The sequence below is a fragment of the Blennius ocellaris genome (genome assembly GCF_963422515.1).
Source record: "Blennius ocellaris genome assembly, chromosome: 22".
In the NCBI taxonomy this organism is placed as follows: domain Eukaryota; kingdom Metazoa; phylum Chordata; class Actinopteri; order Blenniiformes; family Blenniidae; genus Blennius; species Blennius ocellaris.
Genome location: NC_137671.1, coordinates 6,394,201 through 6,414,153, shown reverse-complemented (window position 1 = coordinate 6,414,153; position 19,953 = coordinate 6,394,201). Strand labels below are relative to the sequence as shown.

At 45.3% G+C, this 19,953-nt stretch overlaps 1 protein-coding gene across 1 annotated transcript in view; it reads right to left on the bottom strand.

Annotated features, from left to right (window-relative positions):
* sox5 (SRY-box transcription factor 5) overlaps nucleotides 1-19,075 on the bottom strand; it is a 98,067-nt gene extending 78,992 nt beyond the window's left edge. Inside the window, 2 exon segments of the mRNA XM_080518170.1 lie at nucleotides 7,247-7,442; nucleotides 18,903-19,075. Coding sequence (XP_080374296.1) covers nucleotides 7,247-7,442; nucleotides 18,903-18,979 — 273 coding nt within the window. The 5' untranslated portion in view covers nucleotides 18,980-19,075.
* Nucleotides 19,076-19,953: the final 878 nt, after the last annotated feature.

The window sequence follows — 19,953 nt, the reverse complement described above, 5'->3', positions numbered from 1 at the left end:
TGGCCAAACACTGCGAGAGAGGTACAGCCGACCATTATCACTTGGCATTTTTGACACTTCGCTGACTCTCTCTCTCTCCGGCTCGGCGCGTTTCCACACTCTGAATAAGTCAGCGCACTCAATAATTCACTAATTCTCTCCTTGGCATTCTTGCACATGCATTGTAACAGAGGGACAGATTGTGACAGCACTGATAAGGCTGGAGCTGTTGTATATATCCGACGTGGAGACGAGGCTTCAGCCAGCCGCTGTCGAGACTGCTAAAAGTGTGTCTGAGGGCTCCGCCGTGCTGATCTGTGCTCGGAAAGCATCTTGTGATCTCAAAGCCCCTAAAAGACTTTACTCTTCTCCTCAGCCACCTGACCAAGTGGCTGTTGTGCCTCTCTGTGTGTCTTTCTTTTCTCTTTCTTTCTTCCTTCCTTCCTTCCTTCGTTCACCCTCTCCTGTTCTTCACATTAAGGGAATTTGAGACTTGAAATGAGTGGATTTGTGATTATGAGTTGCACCAGCACCGGCACGGCATGCAAATGTAACGAGATGGAGAGAGAAAGAGAGCAAAAATGAGTATAAGCGTGTAAGTCAAAATAGAGAAAGAAGGAAAGAAAGTGCAACCCCCCCCCCCCCCCCCCCCCCCCCCCCGAGTGAAAAAAAAGAACAAGAAAGAGAGGGAAGCGATGTTATTAGAGGAAATGAGAGGGAGCGAGTTGACAGAGAGATAGAAAGAGCGAGTGCGAAGAGGAAAGCGGGCGTCTTGAAGGCAGCGGTCACACCTGTCACATCCCATTTATCTAATCCAGCGCCTACTTAAAACAGCCGCACTCTTTCTTTCGCGAAAAGATGTCGCGCAAACAACAACAAACAGAACAAGAATACGGGAGGGAGATGGAGAGAGGTGGGGAGGCAAAAGGGAGTGGGGGGGGTGGAGTTGGTGATGGGGAGGGCGGGTGGCGAGGGGTTGTCGGATCCCTTTGCTCTGTCAAGAAAGCTGCCAGGGAGATGTCATCTTGCTGCGTCCAACAATGAAGGTCATTTCCCAATCAAAGGGAATTAGCGGGGAGCCGTGGCTGCTTCAAAGACCTGGTACATTAGGGCCTGTGACATTATTTATATGGAGTCAGACAGACAGCCCTTATCCCGAGGGCAACTTAACATGGCTTACGTTTCCTTCAAATCAACCTCCCGTCCCGGCTTATAATCCACGCGCCTTGTTGGCGATCTCCAAAGTCCAACACAGACGGATCAAGAACATTTTTTATTTTTTTTAAAAGGGACAAGACAGGGTCTGTGTCAAGCACGGGTCCTCACTCACACCAGCGTCTTCCTCTCCTCCCTGGGTATCACAGGTTGCAAAACTTTTCTCATCAACATGCATTTATTCATGAGTACAAACAGAATTCCTGGTTACTGTAAATGTTCATGCCCTCCTCTCATGTGATTTTTTTTTTTTTGCCAGTCCTGTGCCTATATGTGTGACACTGAGAGTGCACATAGCCTGTAGGTGTGCAAGTGTGTGTATGTGTGTGTGCGCGTAAATGTGTGAGTGTCTGTATATATGTATTTATATGCACTGGATGTGGCAGGCTGGCAGTGTGGGCGGTTCTGCTTTAGTTTGCAGATGTCAATTCTCTTCCAAATGACTGGAACAAAGTAAAAATTGCGCCTCACTCTCTTTATCCTTTTACTGCCTCTGCAATGGAACCGAATTAAACAACTTTTGTCTTCTTAAGCTCATCTGTGAGGGGGGTTGGTTTAAAAACACTTAACTCTTGCCAAATGCTATTTTTTTCCTACAGCCAGCACAGATGCCGCTGTTCATGTTCTCTCTCTCTCTCTCTCTTTTTTTATTCCTTCGTGTTCTTCCCTTCCTCCTTCTCTGTTGCCCGACAGAAGAAAGTCTCTCACTCTACCTTCCTCTCTCCCTCTCTCCGCGCCATAGCCTGACATGTCTCGGGCTGTGCAAGGTGTATGTGTGAAAAACAATATTTGATGCTTGGCCGCGTCGTCGTGGATCAAGGCATGGACAATGTGGCAGTAGGAAGAGCTGGAAACAGCTGCTCAACTAAAATACATAACGCGCAAAAAACACACACGCCACGGGAATGTCACTGATCGCTCCTGCAGGGTTGGTGAGACTCAGCTCCCTCGCCAGAGCTGCCAATCTCCAACGATACGCACTTAGCGGCACCTCCGATGCACTTGCCAAACGCACCCGTACACCACACATGGGCATGCGGCAAATCCCTTTACATGCCATGGCTAAACACAGACACTGTCAGTTTTGACTTGGGGGGTCCCTCCGGCGGGGACAAGCACGGAAAACACACCAACACACACATTACTGTTCTGCGTGTGTTGAAACATATATGGCTGAACTATACAATTGACCCCTATTTTAGGAGGGGGAAAAAAAAAACCCAACTTGAGAATTATTTAAGTGGCTTTTTAAAACCCACCATTGAATTGCTTGGCAAATTTGAATGTCCTGAATTTAATTGTATATCCAAGTTAATTGTCCAGGAATTACACACTTGCCCCTCATCCTTATCTAAAAAACATGCAGCTGTATTTTCTGTATTTTAAATAGCAGTTTGGCTTAAATGTATGGCAGTGTATTTTACCACGACCCCTCACTGTTGACAGGCAAGCGTGTGTTGATTCATTAGTGTGACCACTGTGTCTCAAGACTGCTCAATGACTGTGTTAAATCTGTCAAATTCACATGAACACACACACACACACACACACACACACAATCACACATTCAAATTGCAAAAAAAAAAAAAGAAGAAGAAGGAGACGGCTCTTGGAGGAGAAATGAATAAGAAATAATGCTTGATGAAATATCTTTATAGTTTTCTATCGTGTAAGCCCACATCTTGCCTGTTAATGAAATAATTAGCGTTTGTCCATTAACACGTTTATGAGAGAAGATGCTTGCCTCTGCCTGATGTGAAAACGTTTTTTGTAAGGTCCTGCAAACATAAACATTAAAACATCTTAAAGAAAAGGAAAAAAAAAACACCACACACACGCACAAAAAGGATGCGAGAAAATACGTATTGAAGAAAACCATTTCGAAGTGTTTTTAACGTAAGTTTAGCTCGATCAGGTTTAGCTTCTGAATTTAAATTTGTGGGTGTTGATCGGTTGGCCTCGCTGAACTGCTTCTAAAAACCTTCCCAACACGGTGCAAAAACTTCACATTCCAAATACTTTTTAAACTACATTCATTTGCAAACCATTTATGGAGGCCACAATTCTTGTCCCCGGACCGTGTGTGTGTGTGTGTGTGTGTGTGTGTGTGTGTGTGTGTGTGTGTGTGTGTGTGTGTGTGTTGTGTGTGTGTAAAACTGCTTTCTTTTTTTTTCTTCTTTTTTCAAAAAGAGAATAATCTGACACTTTTAAAATATGCCTCCTTTTTTTTTCTTTTTTTCCCCTTCCATTTCCCTGCGTGTGCGGTGGTGCAGCTGCAGCGAGCAGGTAAAGTGAGGCGTCCGAGCCAAAGCTGAACAGGCAGGCGAGGCAGGCGGAATGAAGAGGTCAGTGTGTGGCTGAGTGCGTCTCCGCCACCGTGTTAATTTACTATGACAAGATAAAGCTGTAATCTTGGCCCCCCCTCCCTTCTCCTCTCGCCGTCCCCTGCTGCCTCACTTCCAAGTCAACCAGTCGCCGACGAGCCATTTACTCCCCCCCCCCACTATCACTTTACAACAACTGCCCCGAGAGAGGGGGGGAGAGAGAGAGAGAGAGAGAGAGAGAGAGAGAGAGAGAGAGAGAGAGAGAGAGAGAGAGAGCACCCCGCTGATGACACACCCCCACCTTGTTATAAATTTTCCCCCTCCCTCCCTGCTTCCCGTTTTGCTCCCCATCCACACATCCTCACTGACAGTCTGACAGTGAAGGGATTGGCACTGTTAACCCCCCCCCCAAAAAAAAAGAAAATTACACACATCTTACAACTACGACAAGCAGGCAGATAAGTCCCCAGACACACACATGCATAAAATCCACACCAGCTATTATGATAATACACACATCGCTCTAACAACACATGTATCTTACCCACGCACACGCACATGCACACACACACACACACACCAACTGTCTCACTTCCTGTGTCCAGAGGCAGGCAAGCAGGTGATTTGGCAATTTAAGGACAGTGATCACACAAGTTGAGCACAAACTTGCATTTGTCATGTTTTTATTTTAACCGTTTTGTATAGTCTACAACTGGAGTAATCTAATCACGGTCCTCAAAGATAAAAACACACCGGGTGCATAAAGTGGTGTATGTGCCTCTCCGCACGCCCGGGCTTGCATGTGACTGTGCATTCCCTCCCCGGTCCCAGGACTTTGGTTTTACAGCTGGCACCCTGCCACAGCACCGCAGGGTCCCACCGTGGGAGGGGCCTCGAGGCTAATCACTCGGCTAATTACAGAATTAGATCTCCATTACGGCTCTTAAGCACTGTTTCATTGTTTTACAGCATGCAGGCGTTTATTGTCAGCACTGGGGGGGGGGGGGGGGGGGGAGGTCGGCAGTTGTATAGTTATGCAATCCACTGTGACAAGGTGTGTGTCCAGGTGAGGGCCCGGGACAGGGGTAACATGACGCAATGTCTATCAGGGAAGGGAAGAGGTAACACGGGAGACTAAGCTAAAATGTTAAACCTCGTCTCTTCCAGGGTCAATGATCAACATTTTGTTTTCAAATTAGTAGTGACCTGCAACATGTAGTACCCTATACCATCACGTAATCACACTTGTGTAGCGAACATGTACTGCAAATCACACCACATGTGTAGAATGTGTAATGAGCCACATGCAAGAAAACAGAGTCGTCCAAAAATGCACATATATCTGTGTGCTCTCACACACATGTCAACTAACAGACGAACAGACGTTTGCAATAAGTCCATATACAGCACTGGCCTATACCAATATTTAACATAAATCACAGAGAAGATGCAATTCCAATGTACATGCACGGACACACACACGCGCACACACACACACACAAACAAACACAAATGGCACTTACAAACACAGAGCCATACATTCAGCACCACCACACAATGTCACACTTCATCCTCAAGAAAATGACTCACTCCAATGGCTCACATTTTGCAGTCACGCAACCGTGCATCAAATGGGCTCAAGGCAACGGCTGGTGGCGCACACATAAAAGCAAAAACACGTGTGCACCCAAACAGTAGCCTTGAACTCCCTTTTTTTTCCCCCCCATTTAAAAATAAGGGAAAAAAAAAAGGAAAAAGGAGAAGAAGAAGAAGAAGAACCGAGCTCCCAGCGCCAAACTGCTTTTCACTCGAAGAGAAAGTCAATTTGTGCCCTTTTAGGATTCTGTCTCTTTTCATGTTTGTTGTCAATCTCCAGACAAACATCCTCGTACTTTGTCTTCTCATTGTCGAGATATGTGCAGCATTTTTATGTTTGGTCACCTTAAGTCGAGTAAACAACATGGCGAAGTCAAAGGAGAGTTTGAGATCCAGACTGTATATGGCTTCGCTTTATTCAGTGGATAAAAAAAAAAAAAGTGTATTTCATAAAAAAGATGACTAAAAAAAAAAACAATCCATGAAAGGTGTCCAAAGTATTTTATACGCTTTCATCCAAAAAATGCATTATATACGCAGTTCAGTACATGACAAAACACTCAAGGTCAAGAAAGTTAATTTCTAGTGAATAAATTCACAAAATGAAATATTTTTCTTCTTCTTCTTCATTTTCAATTTCCCGGCAAAGGTTGCGAGTTACTGTCACACAAGTGCTACCTACTTCTCCAGCTTCTTTAGAAAGCCCGTATTAAAGACAGATTAGGATACGTTCCCCTACAGCTTGCAGCCCCATTGTAACGCTGGAGGTCAGGATTACCGTGAACATAATCTCATCTGGGGTCCGAGCCCTGGGGGTCACTTTCCACCCTGATCCTCTCAAACACACACACACACACACACACACACACACACACACACACACACACACACACACACACACACACACACACACACACACACACACACACACACACACACACACACACACACACACACACACACACACACACACACACACACACACACACACACTCACACACACAAGAACAAGGGCATAAAGCCAGAAAGGATGGAGAGATGAGGCCCGAGCCAATGGAGTCCACAGTGTCAAGAGGTAACTCACTTTTCTCACTTCATTTTCTGTCCATACATGCGAGTATCGGAAACGCCATTCAATTCCAGGGGTGTTCTTGTAGTTCTTTGTCAACATTTCTATATGAATATTTATTAGTGTTTTATTAATAGAGGAAAAACCAACAAATGAGGAAAGTCCTCTTAACTTTCATCAAAAACACACATGTATTTTCACTTCTCAAGACTAAACTAGACTCAGATTCCCAACATGCTTTGTGCGTTTAATCTGTGTGTGTTTGCGCATTGAAGAATTTGCCCTCGCTGAGTTGGTTTCTGTCATCTTTTGTTTGTAATGTACTCAGGCTGTGATTTGTGATTAAAGCAGCGGGTGGGATGTTTTTGACGCCGACGACGACTTCCATTTATTCAGTGAAACTTAATGTAACAAATGCCATGATGTAATTCAGACAAAACAAAATGCAACACCATAATAGACGTTCCAGGCGCATTGGTTGCAGAGACTTACTTTAGCAAAAGCCTCAGCCTAGCACCCGTCAACAGATGTGAAAATACAAAAAACAAAACAAAAAAAAAAAACAGCCTGGATTTTAACCATGAATTACAATTATGAGTGAGGCAACCAGTGCACAGCACGAGCGTAGGTTTAACATTAATTGCGTGACTTTCCCTCACGATATCTGGTTTGCTGGTACATTTATTTTCCCCCCTGAGGTAAAAACAATACAGGAGAGGAGGGATACGTAGACCAGAAGGGATTATATCCATCAAATCCCATTAATGTATGTATAAAAGTTGCAACACTTTGACACTCTGTCAATGTAAATGATCATCATTGAGAAAGTTATGAATCGATTTCTTATCAATTTTGGATAACTTTAGATGGAAAGATTTGTTGACGCATTATTCCACACGGGGACCAAAGTTGCCTTAAATATCCCCAAAACGTCGGACCCAGTGCCACAATGCAACGTGGAGTCAGCCCTCAACGTCACCGTCGCCTACGGGCGGGCGCCTTTTGCCCTGTGAAGCAAACCAACCCAGATCGAAGACACGGAAACCCGCCAGCGTGTCCTTACCGTGTTGGGGGGGCTGTCCAAGTTGCAGTTGGGGGGCGAGCGAGGGGACACCTTGCCACAGTAGGAGGACAGGGGGAGGTGGATGACACCGCCCAGTCCCTCGCTCTCGTCATCCTCCATTCGCTGTCTGCTGGTTGCCATGGTTACCTCTCCATCTGTCCCCCCATATGGAGAGGCTGGTCGCTTGGAAGACATCCTGGAAAGAAAACAGGAGATAGAAAGACAAGAGAGACAAGGGAGAGAAAAAAAAAAACAGAGGAAGAGTGAGCAATAGTTAAAAGATGATATAATAGGTTGACAACTGGGGGGTGAATGATGGGTGATGTGTAAACGAGGCCCGTAAATCCCTCGATGGCGTGATCACATTTAACCCTATTTTCTGTGTAATGTGTATAAATGGCATAAATATAGGGAAGTCACTCCATTCATCAAATTCCAATCATCCCCAGTCGACCGATCAAACTGCGCCCAACTGGGTTACTCTCTGGTTAAGTTTCCCATTTTGTCGCTCGCGCAAACGGCCGAGTTCCCTGAGTGCAGCTCGTCACAATCTACCCTTCGGTTGGTTCGCGGGCGCCCCGCTTCTTGGCAGACCTTCAAACACACTCTCAGGTCTTACAGTATGTTTACCGTGGGGCCCATTCAATGTTCACGTCTCCAAAAGACAGAGGCCATTACTGCAAATGGAGCCCGCTTGCTCTGGTATTGTGGAGGAAATGACCATGTCTTGACAATGGGCTTTCAGAACGAAACACAGATTGGGAGAGAGGGTGGGGGGTGGACGAGAGGGAGACCGAGAGTGAGAGCAGTGCGTACGGTGACAATAATATGTGTTTATGAAAACCTTTGGACAATGCAGGGAACTGGAGGAAAATAGCTGGCAGCCTGACAGCCCCGCTGTTTGCATTTGTTACTGTGGCTTTGTTCCCTTGAAAAGAAGGAAAGGATATAAAGCCACATCTATTAGGTGAACTCTGTCTCTCACAAGGTAAATTTGCCTCCCCGTACTTCAGCTGAATAGGGATGCGGTGACTATGCGGCAATAATAGAATTTAATGTAGTTCTCAGCATCGCCTGAGTGCTTTCAGATGCACTTGTCAGCCTTGAAGCCACTGCGACTATGACCCTGGGTAATAGGCTGCTAACGCTCAGTCGCGCAGAGGCAACACATGACAGGGATGGAGAGATGGAGGTGTGGATGGAGGGGCTGCGAAAACTTCAGGGGAGGGGTGGGGTGTGGGGTGTGGGGTGTGGGGTGTTTGTGGCTGAGAGCAGTGAGGGGGGAAAAAAGCAACAGGCATCTGACTCCTAAACTCTCCAAATTCTCTCTTCCCATTGATTTACCAGGCTCACTTTTACTCTGGTGCAACATTTTCTATTTCAGCAGAACCTGTATGACCACGTATTTATCCCAACTGTGCCTGCGTCTGATTTGCTCCTTCTTCCTCCTCAGCCTCAAATCCCCCCCCCCTCTCTCACCCTGCTTGTCTCCGGTAAACTGATTACACTCTTGACTCTATTGGATTTTCTCTGGACTGTACATCTGGCATTGTTCCTGGGAGCAGCCCTGCCACTAATTCATTGCTTATTTACCTTATGACAGTGGAAAGGCAAACAATATTGAGTGGCGCTCACTGGAGGCGATGAGGGGAGCAAAGCGCTAAGGAACGCAACGTGCGGCTTTATCACATCCAGGGACGGTTACGCTCGGAAATCGAATAAAGTCCGCTGAAGTAATACTGTGAAAAACACCGACTCTCTGCCATGGTGGGGTAATTTGATTACCTGTAATTGTTTTTTTGGGAACTATTTAGGAGAAATGTCGATGGTTGTACAGATTATCTAATAATTTAAGGTAATTTACAAATTGTTCTCATGGTATACATCTTTTTTTTTATATATATATTTCCACCCCCCTACAATGAAGATTTCAGTAAAAGTGAAGAGCAGCATTTGTTTTTCTAACATTTGCTTTTGAGTGTTAATAAGTGTTCAGTATTTCAAAAAGGTCCATCCACTTCTAAAGGCCTTATAACATCACTCTGAGCATTTCCAGTGCAGCCTCGGCCTATTCTAGCTCATGTTGGCTTCTTTTCTTCATATTAGTGCCAAGACATGACTGTGACTACAGGTACTATTTATACAAACTCGAGTGAATTAAGTAAAAAAATTAGCACTACATTGTACATGTTGTAATTAATCAAATCCAAAAGAATAACTTTTTCAATCACATTAATCAAGGTTATTAATTGTACCTTCTTGTTATAGTAAGGCTGGGATTGGAGCAATACTTTCATGAAGGAGACATTTGTACAGGAAGCATAAGTGAATACGACGAAAGCACAGTCAAACAACTCTGGATACCAAGAACAAGTTTGAGCAGCTGATTGCTTTATCTCTCTATATTGGGTGCTCAGAGTTACTCAGCATAATCTGGCCATAAAAAGTGACTAATGATATTGGATTTTAGAGACAAAAGGCCACACACAGATAAGACACAACTGTCATTAAATACAGTTGATATCATAGTGAAAATGAAAACATTTATGATATGTACGGTAGAATGGTTAAAGACAGTGCTGGGTGTGTGCGGACGAGTGTGTGTCTGTGTGTGTGTGTGTGTTGTTTCACGCGCCATCCAATGCAAGCGGCAGGCCCAGCTGTACAAACTGCAGAGCTTTTGAGCCATGCAGCGCACACGCACGCACACACACACACACACACACACACACACACACACACACACACACACACACACACACACACACACACACACACACACACACACACACACACACACACACACACACACACACACACACACACACACACACACACACACGTGTGCATACATAGAACAGAGGCCTGAACACTGCAGGTCTGTCTTCACCACTGCCTGTTTACTTTACCTCCTTTCACTCCCTCATACTAAAGGCCTTTTGTTTCAGACCTATACACACCTCCCCTTGTATCCTGTGTACACCTCTGCCCAGCTATAACGCCACACACACACACACACACACACACACACACACACACACCACACACACACACACACACACACACACACACACACATACACATACACACACACACACACACACACACACACACACACACACACACACACACACACACACACACACATCTCCTATCATCAATACTTTGCTGTAAACTGGAATGCTTTGCTGGCCATTTTAATTCCTCTTATAATTCCTAATAAACAATTTTATTATCCATCATTTAACCACAGTAGCCACGCTGCGATATCTGCCTGGATTGCCAACACACAGACAGAAGCGGTTACTCATTAACACAGAAAACAACACAGGTGTCCAAAAACTCTGTGGGCAGCGAGAGGACTTCACTCTCTTGGGGGAAAAAAAAAAAAAAAAAGTCAATGGCAAATATTTGATGCCATCATTTGTTTTGCAGTGCTTGTCCCCTTACTCCTTTCCCCCCCTCCATTTGCCCACCCACCAGCCCCCTTCCAAAACTCTCGCTACTCACTTCCTCAGAGGTGGTTGTCTATGAATGGGGGGAGAGACTGTTCACAGCTCCTCTCCGGCTATAAACCCCTCCCTCACACCCCCCTTTTGCTCGCCTTTGAAGTGGAATTACTATACAATTGGTCACAGCGGGTGTGCAGGTTACGCAGGCTACTTCATTTAAAGTTTGGCACTTTGGCTGTCATGCTGGTGGAGTCCAAGAGGAAACTGTCTGAACAGTGTGGGGAGATTGAGGATTTAAAAAAAAAAAAAGATGAGGTTTTAATAAGTCGATAAACTGGCAGGGCATCCAGGTCTTAATTAGAGAATGTGAACCTGTTTTTGCCCTTTGTAGACAAAAAAATTTTTTTTCTTGTCAAACAGGCATCATAACATATCAACAATCATATTGCAGGACTTTAGTGTACATTAGATTTCTAAATTAAATGGAAAAAAGTAGAAGAGTAGAAATTGTTTTCCCCCTTCGGAATCTTTTCTTTTGCAGGAAACCTACACACGTATACGCAAACACACAAACACGCACACACACGGTGAGAGTGCTAAGCTGAGATTAGAGCGCCACTTCCCCTTGGCTTTTTGATGATTAGTGGCTCCTCAACTAAGTCCCTCTCATATCACATATGTCCACTGCCGCTAAGTCACTAATCGGACAGCGGCGGACGTCCATTAACGGGCCGAATAATCGCCATCAGAGGTGGTTAACTGTCTCCTGGCCGCCGCCGCCGCCTGCTGTAATCAACGCGTCCATTTGATGTTGGCACGTCAGCATCGGCGAGCTTACGCCAGCGAGTGTGTTTAAATACCGGCAGCAGGCTTATGGGCATGTGAACGATGGTTGCACTCGCATGCAAAATGCTCCTAGAAACACTTTTCCAATGAATTAAGCAAAACTGGGACAAAGCTTCAATGAAGAGGGAGGGTAAGACAAAGCAGCCATCACAGAAATGTCACAGACTATCACATACATACACACACACTCACACACACACACACACAGGCTCAGCTCTTTCGCTCTGTGTGTCTGGCTGCTAACATAATCATGGTGCTAACTGCTCTTGTTAACTCCTCTACTCAGAACAAGCTTTCAGGGAGCGTGGGAGCCTCCTCTGGAGAATTCCACAATAAAGTGTGTGCGTGCGTGTGTGTGTGTGTGTGTGTGTGTGTGCGCGCGCGTGCATGTCTCTGTCTGTGTGCACACACATTAAAAATTACAGTCCCATTATTTCAACTGCACACAGACGGGACGCGTAGTCACTCGAATCCGATGTCTACAATAAAAAATAAGCACGGAGGTTAATTCTAAAGCGCTGTCAGGAGTCAAAGTGACATTTGTGTGTGTGTGTGCATGCCTTTTTTTTTTTTTTTTTTTCCTTTAGCCACCTTAACAGTGCTCAGAGCAGCCTGCCTGTCACTCAGGTGCGGGTCTATTTGTGAGGAAAAGTGAGCTATCTTTGAAATTGTTCTCTGAGGGAATGGAAGGGCATATCAAAATAGTTGAGCGGAATGTGCCTTTTAGATAAGGCGCCCAGGGCGTTTTGCCTCCGAGGAGCCGACCGCAACATTTACATCCGTATGACACCTCAGGCAGGAATTTAAACAAATGTTTCCCTCGAGTCGCGCTATCACTTGCCTTATTGCCAGCCCCCCCCCCCCCCCCCCGCCTTCATCTTTCTCTCCTCGTCTCCACTTTCAAAACAATTTCTTTCTGCCTCCGTCCCTCCGTCACACTCTCTTGAACTTATTTCACCGCCGCCTGTCCTCCTGCTCTTTCTCCCTACCTCTGCCGGTGTTGTCTTACTCACTGCTCCCTCTTTACACAATCAGCTGTTTGTAAGAATGTCGCTCCATCCCTCCCCTTACTCTCTCTCTCTCTCTCTCTCTCCCTCCTTCTCTCCCCTCTTCTCTGAACGGACTCTTAAGGATATTGCCTAATACCTATTTATAGGCTGTCCTTTTGAACAGTGGGAAGTGCGGGGCAGCAACAGAGGAAAAGCTTAGATGGTGGTATAGCGATAAGAGGTCAGGGATATTGTCTTTTCCCTCAATGTGCCTTTGTTATGGTTGAACATTTCTGAAAGTAGTCGATTGATATGAGGGCCAAGAAATATCAATTCTTCCATCCTTGTCAACACTTTCATAAACTTAAAAAGTTTTGAAAAAAAAATCCAAAACAAATATCGTCGACCTGTGTGGGAAATGCCAATTTAGCACATGATTCAGGAGTTTTCTTTCTTTCATTTTTTTTTTTTAAGAATTTGACCACATTGAGTCTTTCTGTGGAAGCTGTGTCTAACAAGGAGAAATTGTGAACACAGCTCCTGCCTGTATATGCTCACACACTCTTTACACATGCAGACACACCCTTACCCACACACACACACACACACAAAGGCACACACACACACACACACACACACTCGGCCTCGCAAACACAAAGCATCCTCTGTGAGGTGCCCTAAATCGGCGGCGGGCAGCCCAAACCATGCTTCCTGTCCAGGCGAACCACAAAAGGCAATAACACACAAGCTAATGTCACCGCTGTTAATCACACACATGCTGGAGAAAAAGTCATGTGTTTTGTATGTGTGGAGGGAAAGTGCAAAAAAAAAAAAAAAGAAAAAAAAAGAAGGGGGAGTAGCAAAGGACATGGGCTAACTCATGTGGCCTCTGGGACTACCTCTCTCTCTCTGTTGTATTATAGTCTGCCTCTCGTCTGCCCATCCACCCAAAGCTTTAGTCACCAGCGAGGCATCGCTTCACATACTTTCCTTGTCATGTTTCAGCTCTTTTCATTCCCCCTCTTTAAGGCCATATTTATGTCTTTAGACTGAGTCACTGGACGACGGGATCTGCACTGGCACCGAGAGTATGGAGGAAAATTAAATTATAGGGAAAGGAATGAGGAAAAGAGACGAGTGAGGAGAAAGTTCATGGTGCTATCTGTCTATCCATCTATCTATGCAAAGTCAACGTGTGGGAAAATCTCAACTGTCGCTATAGAAAAAAAGGCAGTTGGGGGGGGGGGTCGGGGTTGTGAAAAGATACAGACGGAGAGAGGAAAAGTGCATCCGGTGGACGCCGGCCCTGATCCCCTGGTGTTTAGCGGGAAGGAGACGCTGCATAATGTTTATTGAGCGAGGGACAGTGTTTTTCCATTGTTGTGCCAGGCCCACTATTTGTGCTGCATTTGTTAAGCAATCCATAAAGGAGTCACAACATTTGTCTCACTGTCAGCGACTTGGCTTGCCCCTGCAAACCAGACACAGAGACGCACACACACACACACCGAGACACACATAGACAGACAAATGCAAGCTCATTTTCTCACATAAATGACAACACACACTCACACAGGAGTCCCAGCTGGCCCCTTTCTTTCATACCCGCACTTTGAAACTCTCCCAACCTCAGCCCAAATGGTCTCCTCTTTTCCGTCCTCTGACCTCCTCCCTCACTCTATCTCTCTCTCTCTCCCTCTCCGACTACCTGGAGACACAGAGGTTTCATTGTAACGCCCAGGCAGGGAGATCCCAGCTCTCTGACACTGTCTCCCATTGTCAATTGGAGGGACGGCAAACGAAAGAGCGGGAGCGAGAGGGAAGCAGAGTGGGATTAGTGTAAGACAAGCTGCCTGGATTGACGGACGGCGAAAGAAAAGAAAGACGAGGACAGACGAAGATGCTTGAATGAGCGAAAGACGAGGGACATACAGTATACGCAGGCAAGCGGCCGGACCTTTCCTTGCCCCGTTGACAATGGAATACCTCCACCTGACCTTTGACCCTCACCTGCGACCTCACAGCATATGACCGGTGTCAAGTGGGCCTAAAGGGACACCTCTCCTTGTGCCCCCCCCCTCCCTCAGTTTGTCCCACTTCTCACCAGCACTTCTTGTCACTCTCACCTTCTTTCATCCCCTCCTCTTACCTCATCCTACCCCCCACCCATAAACAACAACAAGAGCAAATGCAGCGCAATGTTACCCCCAACTCTGTTCTTCTCCTATTGGCTATCGAAGGAGGGTCAGCTGATCATGCCGGGGTGGGAGGTCGTGCCGAGTTGCGGAAGGGTGAAAAGAGTGGGGGGTTTCAGTGGGAGTGCGCTGAGAAAAGGGGAGGAAGTAACGAAGGAGAGAGGGAGGGTTGAGGGTTTAGCATTCTCCTCTGGTATTTTTCTGTCTGTCTGTCGTTCTTTCTTTTCTTTTCTTTTTCTTTTTTTTTTTGCCCCCCACCCTCCCCTCCTCTTGCTTTGCTCGCTCTGTGGATGGAGACACGGTTATCAAGGCTCTCTGGGGACAGACAATATGGCCCAGACAATGGCCTCCAGTCCAAGGTGGTGGAGGTGGCGGCAGTGGTGGGGGAGAGAGAGAGAGAGAGAGAGAGAGAGAGAGAGAGAGAGAGAGAGAGAGAGAGAGAGAGAGAGAGAGAGAGAGAGAGAGAGAGAGAGAGAGAGAGAGAGAGGGAGGCCGGGACAGGGCCACAGGGGAAGAAAGGGGCAGAATGGCGCATTAGTTTGCAGAGCACGGACACTCTACTCAATTACCTCTCTCTCTCTCTTTCTCTCTCTCTCACTCTCTCTCTCTCTCTCTCTCTCCCTCTCCCCCTCCTCAAACACACCCCCTACTTTAATCTCACCCTTTTAAATGAAGTACAGCGACACTTACACTGGAAGCAGCACTGTTCACTTAAATTGGAAACAAGTTGTTATCACCAGGCCGGGAAGAATTTTGCCTTTTAAAATTGCTCAATTCCCTATATGACTAATAAATACATGTCTGTAAATATAGCATGGAGGAATAAACAAATAAACAAAAACAGTCATTTTGAAGTGGTAGAAGTGTCAAAGTTTTTAAACACGTATTAAGTGAATTGGCTGCTATTGCAGCCATAAAGTGGGATTATAAGTGCTGATTAGCTAATGGGAAAGCAGTTTTTTTTAGTGTCGCACCTTGTTTAATAGGGATCAAATATACACATCTATTAATGCCAATTGCTCTAAGATCTTAAATGACTTCAAAGCGAGAGTTACCTGTTGAGATTAAGACTGCGATTCAACTTTCAAAAACAAAATTAGATTTAAAGCAACTACTGTGAGACACTTCTTTTTAAATATGTGGAGCTGCTGATGCCGCCCATGTCACCGAGCGCCACACAAGCACTGTCACCCTGTATCTGAGTGTCTCCTCCCAAAACCGTTCAAAGTGTTGACACGTCCACTGTTGACTGCCCCCCCACACCCCCCATTCACCCCCCCCCCCCCCCCCCCCACACACACACACACACACCCCTGTAAATGGGGAGGACAAATGGAAGGGTGTGAAAATCCACCACTGCCTTAACACCACATCGACAGAGACCTCTTCCTCTCTCCTCTGCTCGCCTCCTCCTTTCACTCCCCCCAACCCCACCCCTCTCTCTCTCTCTGTGTGTGTCTCTCTCTCATCCCTGACACTCTCACTTTTCTGTAAACCTGCTTCTTCAACTCCTTGCTCAATGAGAAGGAATGTGTCAGTTTGACCACATCATTTCTTCCCCTTCATCTCTCCATCAGCAGCTCCTTCAAAATGTTGCTCTCTCTCTCTCTCCCTCCCCCCCTCTCTCTCCCTCCCTCTCTCTGCCCCTCTGTGTTTTGGTTGTTTTGGCGTTCTCCACGTTTCTTTCTATGTGTATATGTCTGTTCTGTTTGTGCAAACAGATGAGACTGTGCTAGCAACGTCAGTGTGTTTCCACTATTTCCTCCTTCAACTGAAAAGAAAAAAAATGCAACAGAGGAGAGTGTCCAAAGTACCCAAAAGTAATTAAAAAAATCTAAACAAATGACAAGTGCAATTCAAGATGTTCAATGGAGACAGTTTGAGACAGTCAATGCATTAAAGAATAACAAGAAAAGTATTGAAATAATGTGTCTGATACTGTACATTTTAGAGTGAAAAACAGTAATAGGAGTCATATTCGACATCCAATAACAACAAATATGAAATTATATCTCCCGTATTACGTTTTCCTCATGCAAACCTTTAAAAAAAACAAAAAAACAACAACTCTTTCAACTCTTGTCTGTCAGCTATTTTCAATAAACCAGTCGCTTCAAGTTGATTTTGACAAGAGAACAATTTCAAAAATAAAGAACAAAAAGAGGAAGAAAGAGGAAAATAGAGAAGAGGAAGTGTGATGAGGAGATAAAGAAGACGCATGGGTGAAGTGAAGTGGAGGAGGCGAGCGGACACTTACAGAGACGCAGGAACTGAGAGCATCGCAACCACCGAGGCTGGAGCGCACACACACTGGCAGCTCACGCACACTCCGCTCCACCGAGAGACCGGCGCTCCAATGCACACACTCCAAACACACACACACACACACACACTTGTGAAACACACTGCTGAATGGAAGATACCCCTCTCTCTCTTGCTTGCACATCTACACATATGAAGAGCCGCACACTCCCTCACACACGGCGACCAGGAGAGCCACAGTGATGGAGTGCATTACTGGAAAGCAAGAGTTTTAAGCGCTCTCCTCCTAAGTCATTGTAATCCCTACATTTATCTCCATACATTCTGCTTTTCTGTGTAATCCTTTAAATTTTTAATTCCTCCTAGCTGTTGTTATCTTTTTCCTCTCTCTCTCTCTCTCTCTCTCACCCCCTCCTCTCTTCAACCACTTTGCCGGATTGAACGGTTTATTAAAAACACATTTTTTTTGCCACTTCTAAATGTGTTCTTAATTCAAAGGGGGCCCCTGAAATCCCCACCACCACCACCACATCACCCACCCAACCGACCCCAGTTTATCTCGGAACAAAAGATTAGTTTCATCGGGCAAAACAGTGCACTGCTTTAATGCAATAAAAAGTCAAGCAGGCGAAGTGGGAGAGACAGGAGTGTGTGTGTGCGCGCTCGTTATTAAAACGTTGGGTATTATAACATAATCTGCCTCCCGCAGCATTAGCATCAAACAACTATTATTCCACATGCAAAAAAAAAAAAAAGAAAGAAAGCCACTTGTGTTGACAGTGGTAGAGAAGGGCAAGGTTAGAGGGTTCACACCTCTAAATGGAGCAGGCCTGCACAAACAACACAGCAGCACAGTGAGATTAGCATTAACATGAGGAATGAGAAAAATAAAAACAAAAACAACACCATGCAGATTGACAATGGGATTACAAAAAAACGGTTTGCATGTATTGAATTTGGCTTAGTAGAATAAATCACTCCTAAAGTAAGAAATGGCAGTAATGCCTCGGGTATGAACACTTACAACAGATCAAGATTAAGATAAAAATAGTTGCCTGGACAGATATCTATTTTAATAAATCATAACTTTTAATTAAGTGTTTTGAAAGGAGACATCAACAGATGAGAGAAAAAAACATCTCGTCATCCACACTGCAACTTTGTTTACTTTTGCGATTTCCATCAACTTGTAAAATTCGTCCCTCACTGTATATATATATATATATATATATATATAATTTTACACAAGGAAAGTAATATAAGAAAAGTGATCATTTAAAGAACTTAAGCTTCTTTTTTTATTATTATTAGTTGTGAATGAAGTTGTGGAGATCCTTGGTAATAAGAACACGCACATTGACTTTGACGCACACCTCTGTCAAACTTTCTGTTTCACACACATGCAGGAGAATAAACACACAGCAGTGTTGCGATGAGTGTGAGACTTTAATGAAGACAAACTTCGGGAGGTCTGAGTGGAGAAAAAAAAAGAGCGTCTTTTTTTTTTTTTTTAGTGCGCGCACGCACGGATCGCTGCGCTCCGCTCCGCGCACTGCGCAACGCTGCGCCCGCAACGAAAGCGTCGGAGTCAATCATCAACTCTCAATGACCATCTCTGACTGTGTGTGTGTGTGACAGAGAGAGAAACACACACACACACACACACACACGCACACACACACACAAACTCACTGAGACAGTTGCCCAACACGCGTCTTCGCTCCCTCCGATATATTCTGACTTTATTCCCCGTCACACCTCACCCTCCCCGGGGTCCTCTGTCCTGTCCCCACTTTCGCCCCTGTGTCAATGTGCGCGTGGGCGTGCGGCGTGCGTGAATGCGTGCACGTATCTATTTGCGCGTGTGTCAGTGTGAGGGAGCGCGCGGGCGCGTGAGAAAAGCGGCACGTACCTGTTACACTCCTGAGGTAGCTCAGGCTCAGTGAGCATGCTGGAGTAAGGGTCCGTCTCTCTCGTCAACAACAACATAAAACAGTCCCACAATGCTCAGATGAACAAGGTTAGTCTCCCCAAAACAAGACGGGATAGAAGTGATCCTTCAACCTCTCACACACACTGCTGATTCTCTCTCTCTCTCTCTACCTCTCTCTCTCTCTCTCTCTCTCTCTCTCCACTCACACACTTTCAGACTCACACCCTCCCTCTCTCTCTCGTTCTCCCTGCCTCCGTCCCTCCTATTCTCCCTCCCTCATTGTAGGCTGTGAGATCTAGGCTCAGCTCTTAAAGGGCCAGCAGCAAGCTGAGCCTCTTTCTCTTTTTTTGCAGTGTGTTTATGTGTGTATGCATGTGTGTGTGTGTGTGTGTGTGTGCGAAGGGGAGGGGCTATTTGACCAGAGGGCTCATCACTCTCATGCACAGCAGTGCTGCCCCCTTCCTCAAGTCCATTGCTCTCTTCCTTTCTTTTTCGTTCTCTCTCTCTAAACCCACACACATTTAATCTTGGCACAATCAGACAAAACTCCACACACACACACACACACACACACTTCTGATTGATAAGTCCAACTCATTTGCATTGTTATGCAACACGATGGGGATCAATGTAAATCAGATTGAAATCCCACCTATTGCATCTTTAACTTTTTTGCGATGTCATTTGTCACGTGATTCTACTGTGAGGATAAATCAGGCAAAAATAACGAGTGCAATCTGGAGCCATGTTGTTGTCAAATATGAACAGTAAAGCTTTTGAAAAAACTTAAAATTAGGATAAAAAAGTGTAGTAATTCTGCTACTTGTCTATACAAATGGCTTTTTTTTTTATACTTTCTTTGCAAACACCATGATGACTGTAAATATCTCAACTGACACTGACTAAAAGCCATTGCTCCATCATAGAGCAGCCACTGATGCACTCCTGGGAGAAAAAAATAGTAGTCCCAGGTAATCTAAAGTATCTGCAAAGGCACAATTCGAACATGCAAACTCGAAAGTGACCCGGA